The sequence below is a fragment of the Dama dama genome, chromosome 12 (assembly GCF_033118175.1).
Source record: "Dama dama isolate Ldn47 chromosome 12, ASM3311817v1, whole genome shotgun sequence".
Lineage (NCBI taxonomy): Eukaryota > Metazoa > Chordata > Mammalia > Artiodactyla > Cervidae > Dama > Dama dama.
In genome coordinates this window covers 52,532,600-52,555,875 of record NC_083692.1, presented here as the reverse complement: position 1 = coordinate 52,555,875, position 23,276 = coordinate 52,532,600, and the positions used below count along the sequence as shown (strand labels likewise).

The window sequence follows — 23,276 nt, the reverse complement described above, 5'->3', positions numbered from 1 at the left end:
CTTCATCTCTTTTGAGAGTCACCATTTACATGATAATATTTACCTCCATTTACATCTTTTTTCTGACTATCCTTAAGGAAAACAAATGATGTCAAGAAAGATTCTTTTCCACTGAAAGTTTATTATATGCCTACAGTAACTTTAATCTCCTTAATGTTCAGATGAAGAGGATTGATAACTGATAACATGTCTATTGATATTTTCCAGATATGATTCTATAGCCCAAAACAATTTTTTATGTCTTTTTGATGAGCACTAAAGGAAGAAACTATTGATACATAGATTATAAATTTTGCCTAGTCCATGATGCCTTCCTTGTTTCTTAAATTAATTCATGGGCAATGCGTGGAGGGGTGGGAATAACAAAAGCAAAATACACTGATGATATGATAGCGAATACCACTTCCTAACACTCTCAAGCCTCAGAAAATAAGTTTATTTTCTCTCTCTTGTGCCCAACTTGATTGCATAGAGGAAAAAAATAGGTGGCAACTGTTTTTTAATGTACTGTTAAATCCCCCTATACAACATGCTTAATTCCTCATTCCTCATAACTTTGAGATGAAGCATCATGTTTTTGTTGCTTATTTACAATATACTCAGGCAACAGACACTGTACATAAAAGATACTATACATCATCAACCATATCAAGAATGCCAGAGTTTTCTGCTATGATCAATAAGACTGTGCAACCATACTTACTAAGAAGTTCAATGGGAACAATTTAAAGCTACTTTGATATCCTGGTATTTGATAAAATCTGATTTTTATCCACTAAATTTTTTGAACCAACCCTATGTACCTTCTTTTTTTCTTTTTCTTCACTGCACAGCTTGTGGGATCTTATTTCCCCAACTAGGGATCGAATCTGTGCCCCTTGCAGTGGAAGCATGGAGTCCTAACCACTGGACTGACAAGGAATTCCCATCCTGTGCACCTTTAAATGTAGTATTTATACTTCTTGCCTTTCAAAGTTTAAGGATTTCATCACTCACTCTCAGTATTTCTCAGAAAGGAACATGTTCTCTCATGGAAATTATTGAGTAACTTCAGCAAATTCAGGCCACCTGTTCATTGAAGAGTGTTATATTGTTCGAGTACCTAGACTGAATTGCCCAAAGATTCTCTTTTGGAAAAGTACCAGCACAGTGTCCAAAATACCAGAGAGTGGAAAGTCATGGTCTGGATGGGGAGTGACTGTTGTGTTCATGGAGACAGTGTTTTCGCATGGCTGACATTAATGACAACCCAGTGCTATGCACTCACTGAATGTTTTCATTTCAGAAGAGAATCAAAACCACTGAGTACTTTCAAGTCGTCTTCTTTTACTGTGAAACCAGAAACCATGCCGATGGCGACTTCCAGTAATAACCTGGGTCCCTGCTGCAGGCTGTATTGAACCCCTTGTCATATAATTTTCTAATTTGTGTGTAGGTAGTTGTTGCAAACAACTTAGTTTATTTCAGAACATGACATCAGAAAGCATATTTTAATGCAGCAGTGATGGGTCATGAAATCAAAATTTCCACAAAGTCCGCGTGAATTGAACAGTAACTTAAGGAGGAGGAAATAGGCAACTCAGAAGTTCCTTCCACAGTCATTTAGATTATTAGATAATGAGGCTGATTTTATTTTAACAAATGTACTAGAAGGTATGCTTCCACGTGAACTTTGCCCCTTCAGAGCAGTCGACCAGAGAGGCTAAACCTCTGTGCCAAAAACGCTGTCACGGCCGAAAACTAATATGTGATTTCTTTTCTGGAACCACTTTCCATTCCTCTGGCAAAGTTTGAATATTCTCCATAGTGACCATTGTTCCTCTGAAAAAGCACATTTTATTTTTAAAAACAGCCAGTAGTTACTGGGATGAATAAAGAGACCAAGCCAGGCTGTGCACCTTTAAAAAAAAAAAAATCGACTCTTAAGTGACAAGTTGTCTTTCTCATCCCGTTGGCAATAAGAGCAGTTGCCAAAGGAGTTCAAAGTGGTCTGTGGTAATGATAGCATAATACTTTGAAGATCAGTCCTCATTCTAGGGTAGAGGCTGGTACCAGTGACTTTGCTGGAAGAAAACATTGGTGGCTAATTGTCTTCTTCCAAAAAATTAATATGTAGATAATGGTCCAAACGGGCTTCCCATGTGGCTCAACAGTAAAGAATCTGCTTGCCAATGCAGGAGACACAGGAGACAGGGGTTCAGTCCCTGGGTCGGGAAGATCCGCTGGAGTAGGAAATGGCAAGCCAATGCAGTATTCTCGCCTGAAAAATCCCATGGACAGAGGAGCCTTGTGGGGCTCACGAGTCAGGCACCACTGAGCATGCACATATGATGGTCACAACAGAAACAAAGGGTGGTCAAAAGCCATCCTCTGTCACAGCACGGGAACACCGCCACACATCCAGTGTGTGTCCATTGTCCAGACAACCACCTCACCTCGATCACACATGTTTTCATTTGTGTCACAATTACTATTCCACAGACTAACACAGCTATACAGCAAGCAGCGAGGGTGGGAAGCCGAATGGAGGGAAAATAGAAGAGAAACTCCTGCCTGGGAAGACCACAGAGTGATGATTCCCACTGTCATAACCCGATGGGGATCACAGGAGAATTCTGACTGCAGCACCAGTTGAGAAATCACTAAGAGGAAGCAGAGTTAGGTTCTCAAGCCCTGTGGAGCCGCTTGGTGCTTTTCCTGCTAGGCAGTGCAGAGCTCCCTGGTTCCGGGCTGGGCGAATCTCACCTCCTAACTCAGCATGGGCTTCAGGACAAGAGCACCCTGGGGAATTTGATGGAAAATGGGAGATGTGGCAATGACGTTTTCTCCATGAGAAGTCCTACCCATATTTTGTCTTGTTTCACAGTTCAGTGTTTGGGAGTATAAAAATGGACTTTCTTCAAGTTTCTTTTTTGTAAGGTTTCTCAAATGCTACTTACTGGATAATATGTAGAACTGTTACTGATTTTCTTGTCCCTGTGCCTTTCACCCAGGGATTGTTTTGACTTGTTGCAGATGGAGGAAAATAGCCACAGGGGCATGAAATATGGCAGCAATCCTAGACGAACTGTTCATTCATACATCTACCCCTCGTGATCTCAGACACTTTGGCCCTCTAAGCCCACTGCTAAAGTCTTTGTGGCTCATCTCCCCACTCCCACCCCCACCTCCATTTAGCAATTATTCTCTCCACAGACTGGCCAAACATTAATTCAAATAACAATGAATACAAATTTTAATCCCTAGAATGTTAAAATACATCATTATGTTGCCTATTTTAACTTGTGCCTTTAAAAGCAGTTGAAGTGGGGGCCTGTAGATTAAGAGGTCAGAGAACCAAGCTACAGTGCAAATAGGAATGGGTCACAGCAAGCACATTGCAAATGTACAGATCTTGGGTGTGTTAAATATATTAAGCACTAATGATCTGAATCATGAAAAAAAACTTGTAGAATTTGTTTCTTTGAATTCATTGATATCACTGATATCAAGATATTTGAAGAGCCTTTGGTTACAATTAAAATAAAAAACAAAAAATGTTCTGCTGAAAAAGGTTAAAAAAAAGAGGTAAAATAAAATACATCATGAGTTCAGGGAGTTCATTAGTTGACCTTCAGGGTTTTCAGCATTTTCCTATATCATCCTCTCTTACCTCCCCATCTCTCGGTTTTAGCTGAATAGAACATGGGCCTGGTAAAATCAGTAGGGCTAGAGAAGCAACATAGCTATTTATCAGGTTAGGAGAGGAGTGAAGAAATGTGGTATCTGGTGGGGCTGAGGGTTCCCCAACCCTTTGACCCTTTGACATAGGTTAGACCAAAGGCAGCTTTCAGAGAAAAGGCAGCTTTTCAGAGTTTGAAAGACTGCTTTCAGGGTTTGATTTTCTCCATTTTAGTCTCTTCCTGAAAGCCCCTTTAAGGAAAGTCCCTGGAATGACACAACATAAAAGTCACTCAGACCTTTTATAATCATTGCTCTCATTCACTATGCCTGAGAACTCCCTGCCTTATATATAGCATTATGTTTTTGCAAAGTGCACTGAACTTTGATGCAGGTTCTCAAAGAATATTTGTAAAATTATGCCCTGAGAAAACATTCTTTGAAATGAATTAGTAATGTCCAGAAGTCAAGAAGGAAAGGAATGAGGAAAGAAAGGAAAATAATAAATTCACTTTAAAATGAACTGTCCTGTCTAATTGGGCAATGAAGTGTTCCCTCTTGAGCACCATTTAGCTTAATAGACCAAAAGATGGGAAAGGATTGCTCTTTCATAGATGAAGTAATTCACTCTAAAGAAACATTTGGGTATTTCTCTGGTAGAGTTACCTGCTTTGGTAAATTATCAGTTCATCTTGTCTAACTGACAATTCAAAAAGCTAATTCCAAGAACAGGAAATTGGCTTTAATAGAAAAGTTGTTTGTTTATTTTAGAGGGTGGGGATGGGTAAGGACCTGGTCAAGCTTACTTGTGACATATTTTCAAAATATTTTAAACGAATAATAATTCCTCATAAGTGCTAGCCATCTTTCTGATTATTGGTGGTTATGTTTGAGGTGTGACTGATTTTTTAAACAAAGTTACCAAGGTTATGCACCTGGAAAAATCCTGTCCCATTCAGAATTTCAATTTGAACATCTATACACTTATGCAAATGATTTTTTTTCTAAGCCTTAATTTTTTTGAGCTCTATATTTTTGGGAATTGCTTTCAGTGACTTGTTGTTTAGTCACTAAGTCACGTCCGACTCTTTTGCAGCCCCATAGGCTGTAGCCCACCAGGCTTCTCTGTCCATGGAATTTCCCAGGCAAGACTACTTGAGGGGGTTGCCATCTCCTTCTTCAGGGGATCTTCTCAACCCAGGGATCGAACCCGCGTCTCCTGTGCTGGCAGGATTCTGTACCAGTGAGCCACCAGGGAAGCCTATGACTGCTTTCAGTCCCTTTAAATAACAAGAAAGGCAAGATCAGGGCAGGAAATGGTAAGTAGTTAGGTTGATTTTCCTTTAGCACTAGACTACATCTCACAGGGAAGTCTCTTTTTGTCTGATGAGTACATTTTGATGTTACAGCCAGACCTTGCTTCCGAAGTTACTTCTCTGTGTCCTGATGGTCCCTGACATGGCATCGGACTTAGTCCTTGACTAAGAAAATTATTACTGGGAAGCATGTAGCTTGAGGTCCTAAAATGCTTCACTGATAGAGATAGTTTTGTTTTGAAAAATAAGTAACAATGGGAAGTAGATGCGCATTACTGGTGTCATATAGTCTTTGCCTCTAAGGATTTAAAGCAAAAGCACACCTATTGTGGCCTTCCATAAAAGGAGATCAAACCAGTCAGTCCTAAAGGAAATCAACCCCAAATATTCATTGGAAGGACTGAATACTTTGGAAGTACATCGGAAGTACATTGGAAGCTCCAATACTTTGGCCACTTGATACAGAGCCAACTCACTGAAAAAGCGCCTGATGCTGAAAAAGATTGAAGGGGACGATAGCGAATGAGATGGTTGGATGGCATCACCGATTCAATGGAGTTGAGTTTGAGCAAACTCTGGGCGACAGTGAAGGACAGGGAAGCCTGGTGTGCTACAGTCCATGGAGTCAGTCACAAAGAGTCAGATGTAGCTTAGCAACTGAACAACAACAATGAAAGAGAGAGAAAAATTAAAGCATCCTAATTCTGCCCTAGGACATTCAATTGAAATTGTTTACTATGAAGGGAAAAAAATATTTTCCATCCACATCATGTTTGCATTTTGTTGTCCTGTCTCTTCTGTATGACAGGTGTGATATTGAAAGGAATTCTCTTTGACTGATAGTAATAAACCTTATTAAAAAATAAATAATAAGACCAGAAAAAGAGGGGCAGGTGTATAGAAGCAGAGTGTTCTAGCTCCAGTGGCTATTCTGCCAGAGCTTTTACTCTGGACCTTGGTGAGAACATTTCAGTGCACTCCCTTTCCTGAACCAAATGTCATTAACATGGACAAACTGGTTGCCAGATGGAGTTCTCTTCCACGTTCTGTGTCTACTTCTCCTGACACCTTAGATGACACCTGCCGGGTTTTGCCATTTAAGATGTCCCAACTGTTAGGGAAACAAGGGTTCAACTCACTCTAAATTGTCATATCGCCATGAAATATAGCAGGACGGGATCTGAAAGATTATCCAGGACAACATTGCACCTTGGGGCAGGGGATATCTACACTGTTCCCTAAGAGGGAAGCTGAGCCCTGGAGAAAGAGGTTCACAAACTTTCACGCGTATCTGGTAAGTTTCGCAGCCTCCTAACCCAGCAGCTGTGTCCTTTCCTCTGCTTCCCATCTCTTGTGACACCAGCCTTGCTGTGGGCTTTACCTAGAAGGTGGGGGAGCTGCTTGATCCCAGTGGTTTCTTTCCACCACATTTTGTACCTGCTTGGTGTTACATCTCATATGAGGCCTCTGCAGTAGAAATAACGCTGCTGAACTCACTGTCTGTATCTGAAAAGGAATATAATGACGTATCCCTCTTCTGCCCATTCCTGCAATTCCAGGAGCAGCCCTTGTCAAATGCTACTGTCCTTGAAAGATAGATGATGATGATGATGATGATGACGACAATAGCTAATATTTTTTAAGCACTTAGTACGTACTATGCACTTGGTCTTCCCTGGCAGCTCAGCTGGTAAGGAATCGGCCTGCAAGGTGGGAGACCCGGTTCAATTTCTGGGTTGGGAGGATCCCCTGGAGAACGGATAGGCTACCCACTCCAGTATTCATGGGCTTCCCTGGTGGCTCAGATGATAAAGAATCCACCTTCAATACAGGAGACCTGGGTTTGACCCCTGGGTTGGGAAGATCCCCTGGAGGAGGGCATGGCAACCCACTCCAGTGTTCTTGCCTGGAGAACCCCCATGGACAGAGGAGCCTGGTGGGCTACAGTCCAGGGGGTCACCAAGAGTCAGACAGGACTGAGCGACTAAGCACACGTGTATTATGTACTTACTCTACGAGCACTGGTTACCCTGTAATAAGGATGTGTGTGTCTAGGCGGTGCTTGGCTGTGTCTGACTCTGCGACCCCGTGGACTATAGCGCGTCCAGCCCCTCTGTGCATGGGATTTCCCAGGCAAGCATACTGGAGCTGGTTGCCATTTCCTTCTCCAGGGAATCTTCCCAACCCAGGGGTCGAACCTGTATCTCCTGCATTGCAGGCGGATTCTTTATTGCTGAGCCATCAGGGAAACCCAGTAAGGAGGTAGGGCTCATTTTAAAGGTGAGGAAAATAAAGCACAGAGAGATTTTAAAAAGCCGCCCAGGTTCACAAAGCTAGTAAGTAACAGGGCAGGAATTCAATCCCATCCTCTAGAGTTTGCAAAGTGAGCCTCTCCACTTTACTTTCAAGGTTAGACTTTTCTTTCTTCTCCCTTTACATGTAAATCCATGGCTGATTCATGTCAATGTATGACAAAACCACTACAATATTGTAAAGTAATTGGCCTCCAACTAATAAAAATAAATGAAAACAAAAAAAGTCAACTCAACCCAGCAATGTTTTACTTGCACATAATAGGTACTCAGTAATAAGTAATGAATTTGTAAATAAATAAATAAATAAATTTTTTTAAAAAGGGGGGTTGGTTCGCTGTCATCCTTAATTCACATACAGGAAAGCTGATGTAACAAGATGAAGTGTGCTTATGGCTTCTATGTACCGTCTTGGCCTGCCTGGTGGTGCAGGTTCCCAGCTAGTGATGGTGAAACTTATAGCTGGAGAGACCCCCATGTGTGAACGTGTGGAACGTGTGTGTGTGTGTGTGTGTGTGTGTGTGTGTTATGATAATTTAAGATGGTAGCAACCAATGGCATTAAAAAGGACCTGCTATTCTGAGCTCTGGCTCTGACAGTGAGATGTGCCTGTAGCAGCTGTTAGCAATCAGTATGTTTCTATCTGATGTGAAATGTGCTGCCATTGCTTGTGAAGTAGATTTCAAAACCTTGCCGTTCCAAAGTACCAAAGTGTGTGAATGGTGCATTTTTACTGCAAATTAGAAAGATTCACATATGCCAACGATAGTGTCATCATGCTCACTCAGGCTCTTTTAAATGACAGAGACACACATTGCTAAGTGCTGGCTAGCTGATAGGAGTCTGTGCAGGACAGTCATAAAATGTCATCTGAAATGTTTGTCTGCAGGCAAAAGAAGCTCCTTGGATTAGAGGAGCAGAAACTGAAAATGGAATAGGAAGGAGAGTGCTGTCAACCTTATCTTGCTATCTTTTAACGGCTGTGAAAAGATTCTTACCCCACCCCTGGTGTATGACTTACGTAAAAATAGATAGTTTCAAAGTAAACCCCCAAGATATACATTTTTTTTTTTCTTGCAGAGATACGTGACATTTATTAGGTGTTATGGTCTGGGAATTGATGCTTAGATGTCAGACCTTCTTAAAATAAATCTAATGATCTCTAAGCTTGGTCTGGAGCCTCCATTCTCCTCCTGTCTCACGACCGCTTAATATCCTCAAGGTTCTGCTGCCTTTTTCTGTATTTCCCTTTCCAGTGAGGAAAGAGCTACACGCTCCTGCTTTCTCCCCTTGGGAACAGACATAAAAAACAACTGTGCTTCAGCTATCAGTGCGTATTGTTATCTATTGTCTAAGTGATGTTATATATTATAACTAAGAATGGAAATGTTTCTTTAATAAGCAAGTTTAAAGAACACGCATTTAGATAGTCAGAAAAAAATTCCTTGGGGTCTTTGTCTGGCTGAGTGGATTGTCTTAGAGGAACATTATAAAAGAGAATTTTTTAAAGAAAAATTACCATTGGCCTGTAATCCAGAAATACAGCACTGCTGTATTCAGAGGCTTAGAACTTGCCGTATCTGTTGCTTAGATGCTATTGGCTAGATTCTGGAAATTGGAGGTGGAAACCTAGTAGAATTTGTCTTCTAGGAATTGGTCACTAATCCTTCAAGATCCTAAAGTCTTAAAATGATTAGTATGACAACATCTACACTTCTGCTTCTGGCAAGTCTAAATAATTTGCTTGTGATTTTTAATAAAAACCAGAGCCTTCCTTGATCTCTTGCCCAGAACTCCATTCTCCCTGTTAATTCTATGGTGACTTTGTAAAGTGGGGAACAGTGCAAAGGTAGAGTAGGGGTCTGGGCTGTGAGGGAAGGGTCTTAACCATCGTCACCCACTGAAATGATCTGTAGAGCACATTTTTGGTGTCCCCAGTCTGTGTTTCTGTGGCTATGCGTGTGTTATCATCTTAGCCTTCAATGGCTTAATATAGAGGAAAGCAAATGTATTTTCAAGGTTTAAAGTTACAAGTTATTTCCTTTTTTTTTTTTTTTTTTTTGCCATGAATCCAAACAATTTCTTAGGGAATATTTCTTAAACAACATGATCTAATATCCAGTGAACAGTAATTGATCTTCACCAAAACCAGGCTAATGGAAAGAAACAATAGGTTCCTTTGCCTGATGATCTGTGATGACTTAACCTGGATTCTTGTTATTTCTACCTACTTCTGCACATCTTCAGCAGGTTATAGCACTGTTAAGGAGTCAGAGAAATTGTGCAGTTGGAATTTGCACTCAGTTGCTGACTTTTTAGGCAGTAGATTTTGGCCCTTTAAAGAGGATTCTGAGACAAACAGAATGTTTTGATTGATTTATTCAGGGAACTGTGATGCTATGTGCTAAGCATGCAATGGACCAGACTCATAAGAAATCATATAGAACAAATAGATTTCTGTGGGGCTTCCCAGGTTAGTCTGGTGGTAAAGAACCTACCTGTAATGCAGGAAACATAAGAGACGCAGGTTCGATCCCTGGGTCGGGAAGATTCCCCCTAGAGGAGGAAATGGCAACCCACTCTAGTATTCTTGCCTGGAGAATCTCATGGACAGAGGAGCCTGGTGGGCTAGTCCATAGAGTCATAAAGAGTCTGACACAACTGAAGCAACTTAGCACACACATACTGTGTCAATGGATTTTTCTGTCATTGAACTAGTGATTGAATCACCAGGTTTGTTCATTTTTATAACATTTCGATTATCCACTGAAAAATAAAATCTTGCAAATTGAATTACCAAAATCATAGAATGACTATAATTTGAGGTGTGCATAGGCACGTACAAAGTTAAGAGGGCTATAAAATAAAGTGCTTATCTCTTGGGCTTAGGTGTGAGAATTTTGAGGTAATGGTGTAAAGTAAGGTCATTTCATAAAACGCAGTTAGAGTAATTTTGATGTTTTTGGTAAAGCAGAAACTAGATAAGATCTACAGATTTGCTTTGGTTTTAAAGATGTTCTTTTCTGTTGTTGTCAAAAACAGACCTTGAATGATGAAAGCAAAGAGCTGACCCCATTGCTCTCAACTGTGAGCAAAGGAAGACGTAACCTAAATGTGGCACAATTGCTCTTGTTAAGGGGAAAAAAGGAATTGGTATCTAGAGTGAGGTTGATCGCTAGAAAAGATTAGCTGCAGTTCTGTGAGTCAGATGACATTTTTTTTTTTGGTCTAGTATTATCCAGAATTATATAAGGGACATATGTCTATTGTCAGAATAAAAGTTTTTAAGAAATTCTCTTGATCATAGTCTAACCTGTTAGTAAGATAAGATGGATTCTTTTTCTTGCTGATATTAAGTGACTTAACCCACACTGAGAAACTTAAGAGAAGGATTTTGATTAGATATATCTTATCTCAAGGTCCTAGAAACTCTCTAACAACTTTATATTGAAAAAATGTAGTTAATTCTAGAATCTTAGAGGGGCATTATCTCAACTGAGAATAATTAGCTGAATGGCCAGTTACCTTTGTCTTCATCCTTGATTTCACATAACCCCACAAATCCTCAAAAACAAGTATATTCCGTTGTTCACAAAAGTGATGGAGATTAGATTAGGAAAGACCCCAAAAAAGAGAAAAATATTTGTGTTGCTGATTTTAACAGCATCATCTTTTGTTGGGTGAGAATTTATTCAGTATTTGACCTCCTGGATAAGTAAAATTAGGAAGCAATTTCTCTTACTGTTCAATTATTTTGTCCAAAGTTTTAGTTGGTCACCAATAATTACCAAAAAAAATAAAGAGTATGCTGCCTTAAATTGAGGTCTTCTGTGCATGGCTGTGTAGTAGGAGAATTCAAGAGAGAGAACTTGGTCTAAAAATCAAAGCCATCCACTGATCTTGTATATGAAAAATCTGTTTCTTCTCCAGTTTGACATAATTTCCCTGTCTAGGGATAAAAGTACCCATTTGGATTTGGCTTTTAGCAAAGACACATGTGCATCAGGGAATGCGAGTCAGTTTCTCTGGAAAGCTTAATCCAGCAGAGATAGAAACATATCACAAAGGATTAGTACTCAGTTCCCGTTGTCGGAACTACCTGCATATTCACAGAAAGCCACATGACAGCATGTGCCTATCTTCCTCATTCTTCAGAGATTTCCTGCATACACGGCTCAGCTTTCTCTGAATTCATATGGGGCCTTCTGGCCCAGAGTTTTAACTCTTAAGGGCCTAAGTTTTACTTGCTAAAGACTGAAGGAAAGAGTTACTGTTTCAAAACTCTGATTTTGTCATATTTTAAATTTCGTTTGCAAATGCTTGATCTGTTGGAGAGTTTGAAGTATGTTTATGTGTAAGTATTTGGCAAGTATATGTAACACTTTTATTTTTAAAAATGATTTTTAAAAAGCTGTTACATTTTCAGCAGAAACCACAATCAAGTTAAAGCTTTTAAGAAGTGGCTTTAAATAGTACAAAAGGTATAGAACTTCGGTGGGGTGGGGGAAGGTGAAGTAAGGTACAGGAATTTTTTTTTTTTTTTTTTTGCATGGCTGTAATTTAACAGGGTCCTTTGAGTCAGACTTCCCTGGTGGCTTAGACGGTAAAGAATCTGCCTGCAATGCAGGACACCTGGGATCGATCCCTGGGTTAGGAAGATCCCTTGGAGAAGGGAATGGCTACCCACTCCAACATTCTTGCCTGGAGAATTCCATAGACAGAGGAGCCTTGGCAGGCTATAGTCCATGGGGTTGCAAAGAGTTGGACAGGACTGAGCGACTAACACTTGAGTCAGACATAAACTTAATACCGAGGATCAGAATGTCAGAGGGGAAACTCCAGTACTTTGGCCACCTCATGCGAAGAGTTGACTCATTTGGAAAAGACCCTGATGCTGGGAGGGCTTGGGGGCAGGAGGAGAAGGGGAAGACAGAGGATGAGATGGCTGGATGGCATCACCGACTCGATGGGCATGAGTTTGAGTAAACTCCAGGAGTTGGTGATGGACAGGGAGGCCTGGCGTGCTGCGATTTATGGGGTCGCAAAGAGTCGGACACGACTGAGTGACTGAACTGAACTGAACTGAACATGTATGTTTATTGTGTATAAAATGTAGAAATCATGCCATTTCCATGATCCCTCTGCAAGACAGCCCAAGTCCTAGTGAAAGGCTTAGTTCAGTGACTTTGCCTGTGACACTGTTAGAAGTGACTTCTCCATCTATATGTCTGTCAATCTGAGACAAAGATAGTGACATTTGAATTCATTAGTCACCTCAGGGCTTCCCAGGTGGCGCTAGTTGTAAAGAACCCGCCTGCCAATGCAGAAGACTTAAGGAGACGTGGGTTCAATCCCTGGGTCGGGAAGATTCCTGGAGGAGGGCATGGCAGCCCACTCCAGTATTCTTGCCTTGGAGAATCCCCATGGACAGAGGAGCCTGGTGGACTACAGTCCATAGGGTCACAAAGAATCTGACACAACTGAAGCAACTTACACACACATACTCAATCCCTCAGGAAGGCATTTTGAAAACCAACAATTAAAGACAAACTTTAAGTGAGTCTAGTTAGCAGATGAAAATTACAGTTCTTTGGATTTTTCTTTACTCTCTTTGTGGCAGAGCCTGTTGTGGGTAGTGAGGGAGCTGCATCCTGGTCCTTGCCAAGGATGGTATGCCAAGCTTCCGAAAGCGTCCCATTTATATAGGTCTTTTCATCTTCAAAGAGTTTTGTGAGCATTCATTTACCACCACCTGCCTGGGAGGTAGGAGTTATTCCCATTTTATAGATGGAGGAAGTAGAGATGTAAGCGACTTGCATGAGGCCACCCAGGGAGTTGAGGGTCAGAGGGAAATGCAGGATTGCCAATTCCATTTCTTAGCTGGGTCAACCTCTGCTCTTACTCTCTCGTGGCATTTTCCGTTGAGAGCCCCAGACTGATGATGACATAAACCTAAAGGCATCAAATAATTCTGAGGAAGAGACACCAAGCTTTATTGTTTTTTTTTCCCCTCCTCTTTTGTGGCTGCCTCTACAATTAAACCCTGAGAAATCTAGACATAGAGAAGAAACCATTTAACCCTCCTGAGGTTCATTTTCCACATGTGCAGAATGGGGCTTAATAAGACCCATCTGCCTACTTCAGAGTTGCTGTGAACACCAAAACCAAAAGAAGCCAATGAGGACAAAAACTTTAAAAACTGTTACAGAACTCTGCAAATATCAAGCATTACCGTTGCTGCCAGAAATGACCACAAGACAGCTCGACGAAAGGGGTAGGACTTTTCTAATTAGGGGAGTCATTGCTTTGGTGATGTTCAACTAGGATCAAGTAATATAATAAAGAAAATCCAAAAATCAGTGGAAGAAAAGACTATACCAGGGACACATACCAGTATTATCTTTAGTATATATTTAGTAGACAAAATGGCAGAACAAGTTGATTATTAGTTTGCAGGGTATGTAATTGGAACTCAGCCCTCCTCATCCAGGAGGACTATTGACCATGCCTGGCCTGGGAAACAAATGCATGCTATACTCCAAGCCCAGTTCAGGGTGACAGAATATGCCAGACTGTTTGAAGCCCACAGTCTATTCTCTCCCCCCATGAAGTTGCGTTGCGAGCTCTCTGCAAACCCTGATGGTGGCCTGGGCCCTTGGGCAACAACAGTGAGAGAGTGGAGAGAGAAAAAGTCTTCCTTACTCCAGGCTACTCCAGCCACTCTGCCCCAGGGCTCACAAGCAGGTGAATTTCAGCTCCTACTTCTGCCCCCTCAGCCGGGCACCATCAGACAGTCCTTAGAGACCCTGAAACTAGTGATGCCAGACCAGAGGGGGCCACAAAACTGTAGAAGTCAGGAGTCACCAAAGTCCCTCCAGGGAACCAGGTGAAGACTCCCTATTCCCCCCACAGCTGGCCTTGACATGCAAGCCAGACTGCCATCCAGGCAGCTGCTGAAGCCTTTAATACCCCAGCAGTTTTAAACAGGGGATAAAATAAAGTGACTAATCCATAAAGGACTCAGGCCATTTTTGCTGAAAATAAAATCAAATGCCTTAGGGTTTTTCTTTAATCTTTATTGGTTTTTCTGCTTACAAAAGTAATACATGTTGGTAGTAAAAAAATTTCAAACATTAGAGGGATATGTAACATAGCAGGTGAAAAGTCCTCCATATCCTCAGCCTTCCAGGAAAAATACTGTCAACAGATTGGTGTAAAACTACTTTTTTTTTTTAAAGCAGCAGTTCTTGACAGTTTGCAAGACACACACAATTGCTTGGCATTCATATATGTGACATACTGTGATGGGTATACCGAGGGTTTGCCCATTTCCTAGCAAGGCTAGCAGTAATCCCACCCTGTTCAGCCCAATTCAAGAAAGTATATGGTTATGCAAGTGAGCTAGAGTGAAAGATATTATTGGGATAAGCTTAGGTCTGTATTAGTTTATTTTTTATATGAGCCATTAAAATCTTTAATTTTTTTTTTTTTTTTTTTTTTTGCTATTATTAGCAATGAAGGCCTTGTGACACATCCCACATTGATTGCAACATGCTGCTGTGTTGTACCAAACAGTTAAGTGCCAATGTTGTAAAGGATTTCTGCGGTAGCTGGTATGAACTGCCTGTCATATTATTTGGAGGATAAGCTGCTTTTCTCTATCCTCACTTTGGAAAGAGCTTAAAGTCTGCAGAAAAGAATTTCATTTCGCTATAAGGCAGGATTTCTTATCAACAATAGCAATAATAATAACTGTGTTTTGAGTGCCAACTCTTTCTAAGAATTGTGTGGTATGCATATATATGGAATACATATATAAAATGGTCGTATGTACTGTGTCATTTAGACATTATACCATTGACTCTTCAAATAGGAAACTGAGACTGAAAGGTAGGTGAAGTAACTTTCCTGGTCTTAAGAAGTATTCAGCATTGGTATTGGTCACCCTGAGGTCCAAAAACTCTACTTGGTATTTTATAAAATTGAGAAGAATGGTCTCAGAAGGTTGATGATTATTTCCAGTTATAAACTAGAAAGACATCTTGACGTCAGTTCTCAGTCGTATTAAGTTTAACTAGATTACCTATGGAATGTCTTTTGATCCTCGGTTAATGGTTTCTTACCAGGAGCAGTTTGTCCTGATGTTCGAAGGTATTGGAGACATTCAACTTGACTGTGCAGTATGAGGAAGGGGCAGGCCCAAGGGGGTGCAAGACTTTGAGCTAGAGAAAAAGACAAAATGTGTCCACCTTCCAGCCTTACCTCTTCCTAGCTCTCTGACGTTGGGCAAGTTATCTAGCCTCTCTGAGCTTCAGTTTTGTCGCCTAAAAAAATACAGATGATGATCGCAATGATACCACCTACATTGTAGGGTTGTTAGAACAGCAGATTAGATAATGCCTGACATGTTATAAGCCTGAATATTTGTAGATATTATTGATTACTATCTATCCATTTAGATTATTGTTGAGAGATCACTCTTCACCCACATATTGAAGTGATGGATACAACTCTTGTGCAATACATTTTTAAAAAATTTTTTTGTATTTTTTAATTCTTGGGGAGAATGGGCATTTTTCTCTGGACAAAGATAACACCAGAAATAAGTCTGAGAAACAAGTCTGGTGTTGAGAACACCAGTGTCTTGTTATCTTCTATAATGAAAAGTAGAAAGCAAACTTTTTTCAGAGGTGCAGTGCTAAATGACAGCCCAGCCTAAGGACCACTTGGCTAATTAGCACACCTGCATTCCAGAATTTCCTGACGCCCCGTTGCCACTTGTTGTTAGCTCCTTGAAAACTGCAGAAATTTGCCTGTGCAGGTGTGGAGAGCTGCTTGAATTATTTAGGGTGCATGAAAGAGCAAATTATTTAGGCAATAGAGCTGAAAATGTGGGCAAATTAGAATTTTTCATAGCAAGATTGTTCATTGTTAAGCCAATTCATGATTATATGTGTGCGTCTTGCTTCAGCTATTCCACGCTACACAATAAACTCTCTTTGCTGCAATGAATATGGATGTGGACTAATTTAATCAATATACTTGTGACAGTAGTGGTGTCTGACAGATTTCATCCTTTGAAATACTGGCTGAGTTAATATGTGCAGTATATATATGGGCCAAGACTCATAATTTTTGTTACAAGAAGATTATTTTGAAAAGACGCAACACTGCCTGTTAGAAAATGGAAAAGCCTGAGGGATGGAAAGCGAAGGGCAGGGAGATTTTTGTCCTGTTCCCTCTTATTGGTCTGAAAATGCCAATTCGTGAAGCTGAACTGCTTTCCTTTTGAAAAATTTGTGAGGCAATGACTATTTTTTTTTCCTCTTTGATACATCTGAATTCTGTACCTTGACTCAAAAAGGTAGAAGGAGGTGGGTTTTTTTGTGCATTGTTGGATTGAATGGAAGATTGAGTAAGTGCCCTGCTCTGATCTGCAAATGTTTGCCTTCTGGAAAGATCAACACATGTGATCAGATCACTTTCAGAGAATTTGCTTTTTGGGGCAAGTGGATTTTAGTCATTTCCTAAAGAACACTTGCAGTTGAAATTGTCTTCTGAGCTACGAGAGCCACCCAAAGAGGTAGGCTAGAAGAATAGTTTAACCCGATGAATTAAAATATCAGAACCTGGCTTTGGTGAACCCTCCCATCACCTCATCACAAGATTCCTAGGGAAGCTTGTTCTAATCCGGAATCTTTGGCCAACACTGCCCACTGGAGCCAAGCACAAACACAGAGCAGGGACCAAAGGTCTAGGCAGTTTGCCCCTCGCTTGACAGTGCGGGTCAGTCTACAGTGAGTCCATTCATAGGAAGCATCTTGGCTTCCATGAAGTCTTGTAAAATATGTCTCAGCTAGAGTGCCCTCCAGATCTGAAAGACCCTGAGAGCTACAGCAAGACTGAAGAGCAAGAGTTTGGGAGCCTGACTTACACTAATGGTCCTTTGTGGTAATAGCACCGAACTCTGGATTTATACCACAGTGACTTTCCCACCCCCATTCCCAACCTCTTCCCAGCCTGGTTGAGAGCCATTCCAAGGGTAGAAGTTCTGGGTTGGGGTGTCAATCCCAGGGGCACCCCCATCATGAGCAGACACTTTGCTGCCAGGCTTCCAGACCACTTTCAAGATTCCAGGAGCCATTAGTAGGCATTTTGGTCACTGCCTTAATCATCATCATGCAACTTCTCTTGGATCATCCACTAGCAGTCCAGGCAGTGAACAACTGTACACCATTTTCCATTTGATCCAGATACATATAGTTCTACTCAGTGTTCCCTATCTGGCCTGCCTGGTGCTTTTCCTATCTTATAAAGGACTATATAGGTATGCTTGATCTCCCCATTGCTAAGATGAAATGACAATAACCCTTAGGCTTCCTTGATGGTCAATGGTTAAGAATTCCCTTGCCAATGCAAGGGATATGGGTTCAATCCCTGGCCTGGGAAGATCCCACATGACTCCAGGCAGCTAAGCCCATGCGCCACAACTCCTGAGCCCATGTGCTGCAACTACTGAAGCCCATGCTCCACAACAAAAGAAGCCATCACAGTGGAAAGCCCGCAGGCCAAAATGAAAAACAGCCCCCTCTCACCACAATGCAGCTCACAACAATGAAGACCCATTGCTAGAGAAAGCCAGCACAAAGCCATGAAGACCCAGTGCAGTCAAAGATAGATAAATAAACAATTATTTTAAAAAAGAAAATAACTCTTGAAAGGCCTGAGTTTAGTGCTAGTATTGCTTTTCACTTTGATGCTGACTTAAACTATATAGACTAACAAGATTTGTCTAATTTTTCTTAACACAGTTTGAGGTGAGGTATAAGCAGAAGCAGCTCAGTGCCTGTCTTCCTTATTTCTTATATCAGTTGAATTTAATAGATGGGGCTTCCCTGGTGGCTCTGATGGTAAATTATTTGCTTGCAATGCAGGAGACCCAGGTTCGATCCCATCCCCTGGAGGGGGAAATAGCAACCCACTCCAATATTCTTGCCTGGGAAATACCATTGTCAGAGGAGCCTGGTAGGCTACAGTCCATGAGGTTGCAAAGAGTCAGACATGACTGAATGATGAACACTTTCAAGTACTTTGTGTTGTCTATTTATTCTCTTCCTGAGGGTTTGGAATGGGGGAGGCTGGTTCTCGTTACAGACTAGTTCATTCACATAGGAGAATCCAGGCATTAACTTTCAGTTGATACCACCTTTCAGGCTTTTTCTACTACCACTTGGCTTTTGTCTCGAAAAAACACTGGGCAAAACCATCTCTCTCTAGAGCTGCAAATGATCTGTGGCATAAAACTTTGCCTCTACCATATAGTAAAAATATTGGAGGAGCCATAATTGTGTAACATTACTAGAGTTTAGATTTAACAAATAATTCTCTTTGAAGAAATAAAGCTAGTCTCCAAGATGAGGAGGCCAACTTAAAGATGATCTTTTTGTTGAGTGTGCTCTTATAACATATTAAGCTGCATAATTCCAAATAGACGTATTAGTGTACAAAGACACCATTACTGGGGTATTAGAAGGCCTTGGGATTATGGCACATTTATTGGATGTGAGATTTTGAACAGTCTCTAACTCTGGACAATGAAACTCAGTATGTTAACACTAAAAGTGGTTGATAGGAAAAGGACTTACTAAAAGACCCTGCAGTACTTGTAGTCCCCTTGAAAGGGGGTTAACAGGAACACATCATGTATAATGAGGTTAAGTCCAGTAATGTGTGCTCTTTCAAAGTATCGAATATAACATTACATCAGATCTAGGGTAAGTGGTTGTGGAAATTATCCTGGATATGATGTGATACGACATTGGAAGAAATTGGGCTCAATATGACATTGGACTCTATGTACGTGTGTTAGTTACATCATGCAATATCAATACATTCCATAGACCAGTCATTGCTTTGTGTGAGGCATGGCACTAGGTAGGGTCTTTATGAAAATGAAATATACTTGGGCACTTGGAATTTGTGTTCATGTGTGTGACTTAGTAGATAATCTAACATATCCAATAGTGAAAACCGTGGAAATAAATTTAGTGTAATGGCGTGTTTCAGGTAAACTGGTGAATGTTACCATCCTGTATATTTAGCCTAGTGTTGATTCTTTATTTCACATATAAATTATATTTAAGAGGTGGTCCAAGTACTTTGTTTTGCCTAATTATTCTATTCCTTAGGTTATTTTTTAATCCTTAATTATGCTCTTTCCAACTCTGCTCAAGATAAAATATGTTTGCTTAGAAATGTGCTTTATCATATTTGGGAACTTTGGTGTAATCTATATTAATTATTTGGTTATTCTTCCAGTATGAGACATCTTTAAGTAATCAGTTAGATAGAAACACATGCATGCTGTACCAGAAAATCAATTTTCAGCATAAAAAACTCAGAAGCTATATATTACATTTGTCCAGATTCATCACTATTAAATTCTGATAGGATATTAACGTTATGGTTGAAAGGTTTTGATCATACACAAGTGGACTAATTTTTAACACATGGCAAGTCCATTAATTAAAAAAAGATGAGTAAGGAATTCTTACCAACATATGTAACTTATTAATATCTTGAATTGAATCGTTTTCCTAAGTAGTCTTAACTTTTTGGAGTCTATTTTTCTTCACCCGCCAAGCTACAATGCTCTAGCCAACACAGATTTATGACCTTTTAAAAATAATGATGGAAAATGAGATCGGAGGAAACATTTTAGTATCTGCTTTGCTCTGAGGCCTAAACTGCGAACTCTCCAGTTCTTGAAGGCTTTGAAATGCTGATTCCAGTCTTCTTGTGGGTTCTTAAACACCTTCTCAAATGACCCATTTTAATAACCCGAAAGCTATTATATAACGAGCAGCCATAATTTAGTCCAGGGCTCTAGGGGGACCCTCACAGTTCAGCAATGAATAGTTAATGCAGTATAATGTTTAGCAGGTTATTAGTTTTCACGATACAAATGCTGATCAGGGAACGCTTTTATAAGGTGTTTAAAAGAAAATGTAATTAACTGGTTGCGTGCTTCTGTTGCAGCTCAAATTGAAATTATTCCATGCAAGATCTGTGGAGACAAATCATCAGGAATCCATTACGGAGTCATTACATGTGAAGGCTGCAAGGTAAGCCTTTTTAATTGTTGTTGTTGTTTCTATTAATGTTCAGGGCGAGGGTATCTTTGTGACTTTTATTTTTTACTTCTACAATGCCTAAAAATTCAACCCCTTGGCATTTTGAGTGATGAGAAGCAACAGGACGAAATAAGCATTGGGGTGTTCATTATAATGAAGGAAGTTTTATATATAGATATATGTGTGTATACACAAACACAGACACACACCTATAAAATGCCTCCCATCAAAATAATGGGAGGCTGGAGAGAAGTGTTTTGAGTGTGGCTCATTTGTCACTTCCAATCCCAGCACTGATATCTCTCTGGTTATCTTCTTTCAAAAAAGAGATGACTCCAGACTTCCATAATGTCCCTGTTATAAGCTTTATAAGAAGGTATTTCTGAGAAGTTTAATGGGAATGCAGTTGAAAATCTTTTTGCTGGCACACAGATGTTGACACATCTAGTCAAACTGTGGCAAGGTTTTTGGGAAGAAGTGAGTTCTGGTCCCAGGGCCACCACTTGCTCCTGTTGTTTTAGGCACATCTTCATCTTTTAGTGACTCTGTTTCTTCATCCATAAAGTGACATTCTTCCTGTCTTTTAGAACTATTCCAAGAATAGAAATAAAAACTATAAATAAAAGTCCTTATAAGCTGAAAAGTGCTATTTAAATCTAATAGTCTTCTTGCTGTTGTTGCTTTTTTAATCATTACTGATGCTGATCACAGGGCAACATGAACAGTGCATGCATAACGTGGGAATGGAAAATAGAGATGTTTCTCCTAATCATTCAAGACCCCTGAACCTAGATTGCCTCTGTTATTCAAATTTCAATTTATTAAGATTTAAATCCTCCTGCTTATCTTGGAAGGGCCTTGAGACAGCTTGCTTACAGGATTAAACAGTGCAAAATAAGCAGGAGAGAAGCTATTTAGACACGCAGGAGGCCTCTGAGACAGTTGCTTGCTACTGAACCAGGCCTGGATTAGCCCTAAAGCATTTGGAGGCTGAAGCAAAACAATAAAATCCATATATATGGTTAGCTTTCCTTAGTGAAATTAGAAAATACAATGTCATAAAATGCAAAACCACCTTCACACACAAATAACTACTGAAAGACTTAATAGAAATTTCCCTCATAGCATCCTTATGTCTTTGTTTTACTGTTAATCATTCACTGTAACATTTACCACTTTGTAAGTGTACAAATGCTTCATATTGATCTCATCTTGGGGAAGCTTGAGTTTTCTGCACACCGACTACATACTTTTTTTTTTTTTAATTCACTCATCTTTAGAAATAGAGAACTTTTTACTCAAAGGAAACTGAATTATTCATCTCTGTGGTAACCCTCAAGACCTCAAGGTTCTGTATTAGCAAGGAAAATAAATTATTTCCTCAATTTGCCCCCCCTCCAAATTAATTACTGAATTAAAATTAAAACAAATGAAATCAGCTGCCTGGCCTATGTTACCCCAAGCTGTAAGGAAGAGAGGGATCTGTCTGTGACAGCTGTCATTTCATTGATTTTTGAGGTTAATTTGGCTAATGTGACTGGACAGTTGTCAGACGTCATCCTCACCCACTCTGTGTTTGCACCTTCTTGTCCATTGTAGGGGATGGCATAGCCTCTTTTTTTCTCTTTTTTTTTCCTGTTTTTAATTGGAGGATAATTGCTTGGCATGGCCTTTCTTGATGAAAGGTGTATAGCCAGCAGTGCTCCTTACCAGGAGTTCCAAGCAGACTTGATTTTTGTGCACTGCCTATCACCTAGGTGTTTTCTTGAGTTGACAGGGTCCCAAGCATTAACCACAGGTACTTTGTGCTGTTCACAAAGCTGCTGACTCTGTCTGTGTCTCTCAGTAATGCCACACATAGTTTAATGTGGCAAATTGAATTGGATACAGAACCTAGGAATGGCATCCAGGGCGGGGCCAGGGAGAGGGCCCGGGCTACTTCATAGGAAACACCCCAGCAGTTCTGAAGATTAACGACATGCTATTCAAAAAGATTTGAATTGATTCCCTGAGTACCACTGTTTACAGAGGCAGAAACAATCTGTGTTTTCTTTGTTTATTTATGACAAAAATGAAGGTGATAAGAAAAGCAAAGGGCAGCTATTATTTCCCTGTTGTCATTTTCCTAGATTCCCTTCCAGATCTTGTGCAGCCTCAGTGCCAAAGTGTTTTTGGTTATCTGCAATTTCTCATCACTATTGACTTTATACAATGGAAATATCAAAAACAATTAAAACTTAATTTTATTAACAGATTGGGCCTATGCCCAGTCTAGGATCTATACAGTGATATGTGTTTATATTTGATGCATGTAGTATTTGCTCTGCACCATAGTTTCTGCCTCAATTAACCTTCTTTTAATTAAAGAATAGTTGATTTACAATGTCATGGTAGTTTCAGATATACAGCACAGTTATTCAGAATCTTTTCCAGACTAATTTCCCTTAAGTGTGTGTTAGTTGCTCAGTCGTGTCCAACTCTTTGCAGCCCTATGGACTATAGCCCACCAAGCTCCTTTGTCCATGGGATTTTCAGGCAATAATACTGGAGTTGGTTGCCATTTCCTTCTCCAGGGGATCTGCCCAACCCAGGGATCGAACCTGGGTCCCCCACATTGCAGGCAGATTACTTAACATCTGAGTATAATCCCCTAGTCTATACAGTGGGTCTTTGTTGGTTATCTATTTTATATATGGTGGTATGTACATGACAACTAACATTTTCATCTCTAGTAGTGATGAAGTCAAGAGGTTTCTACTTTTGCCAATGGTGTTAATGATTTATCATATTCTAACCAGATGAAGGTGGTTGTATCATGACAGATTGTCAATAATTTATCTCTGTGATAGAATCAT

The 23,276-nt window shown here is 40.2% G+C and overlaps 1 protein-coding gene across 2 annotated transcripts in view; it reads left to right on the top strand.

The window, feature by feature from the left end:
• The window catches only part of RORA (RAR related orphan receptor A), a 781,107-nt gene that overhangs the window by 714,292 nt on the left and 43,539 nt on the right, over nucleotides 1-23,276 (top strand). For both annotated transcript variants that reach the window (XM_061157286.1, XM_061157287.1), the window contains one exon: nucleotides 20,327-20,412. In XM_061157286.1, coding sequence (XP_061013269.1) covers nucleotides 20,327-20,412 — 86 coding nt within the window. The remainder of the gene's footprint in view (nucleotides 1-20,326; nucleotides 20,413-23,276) is intronic.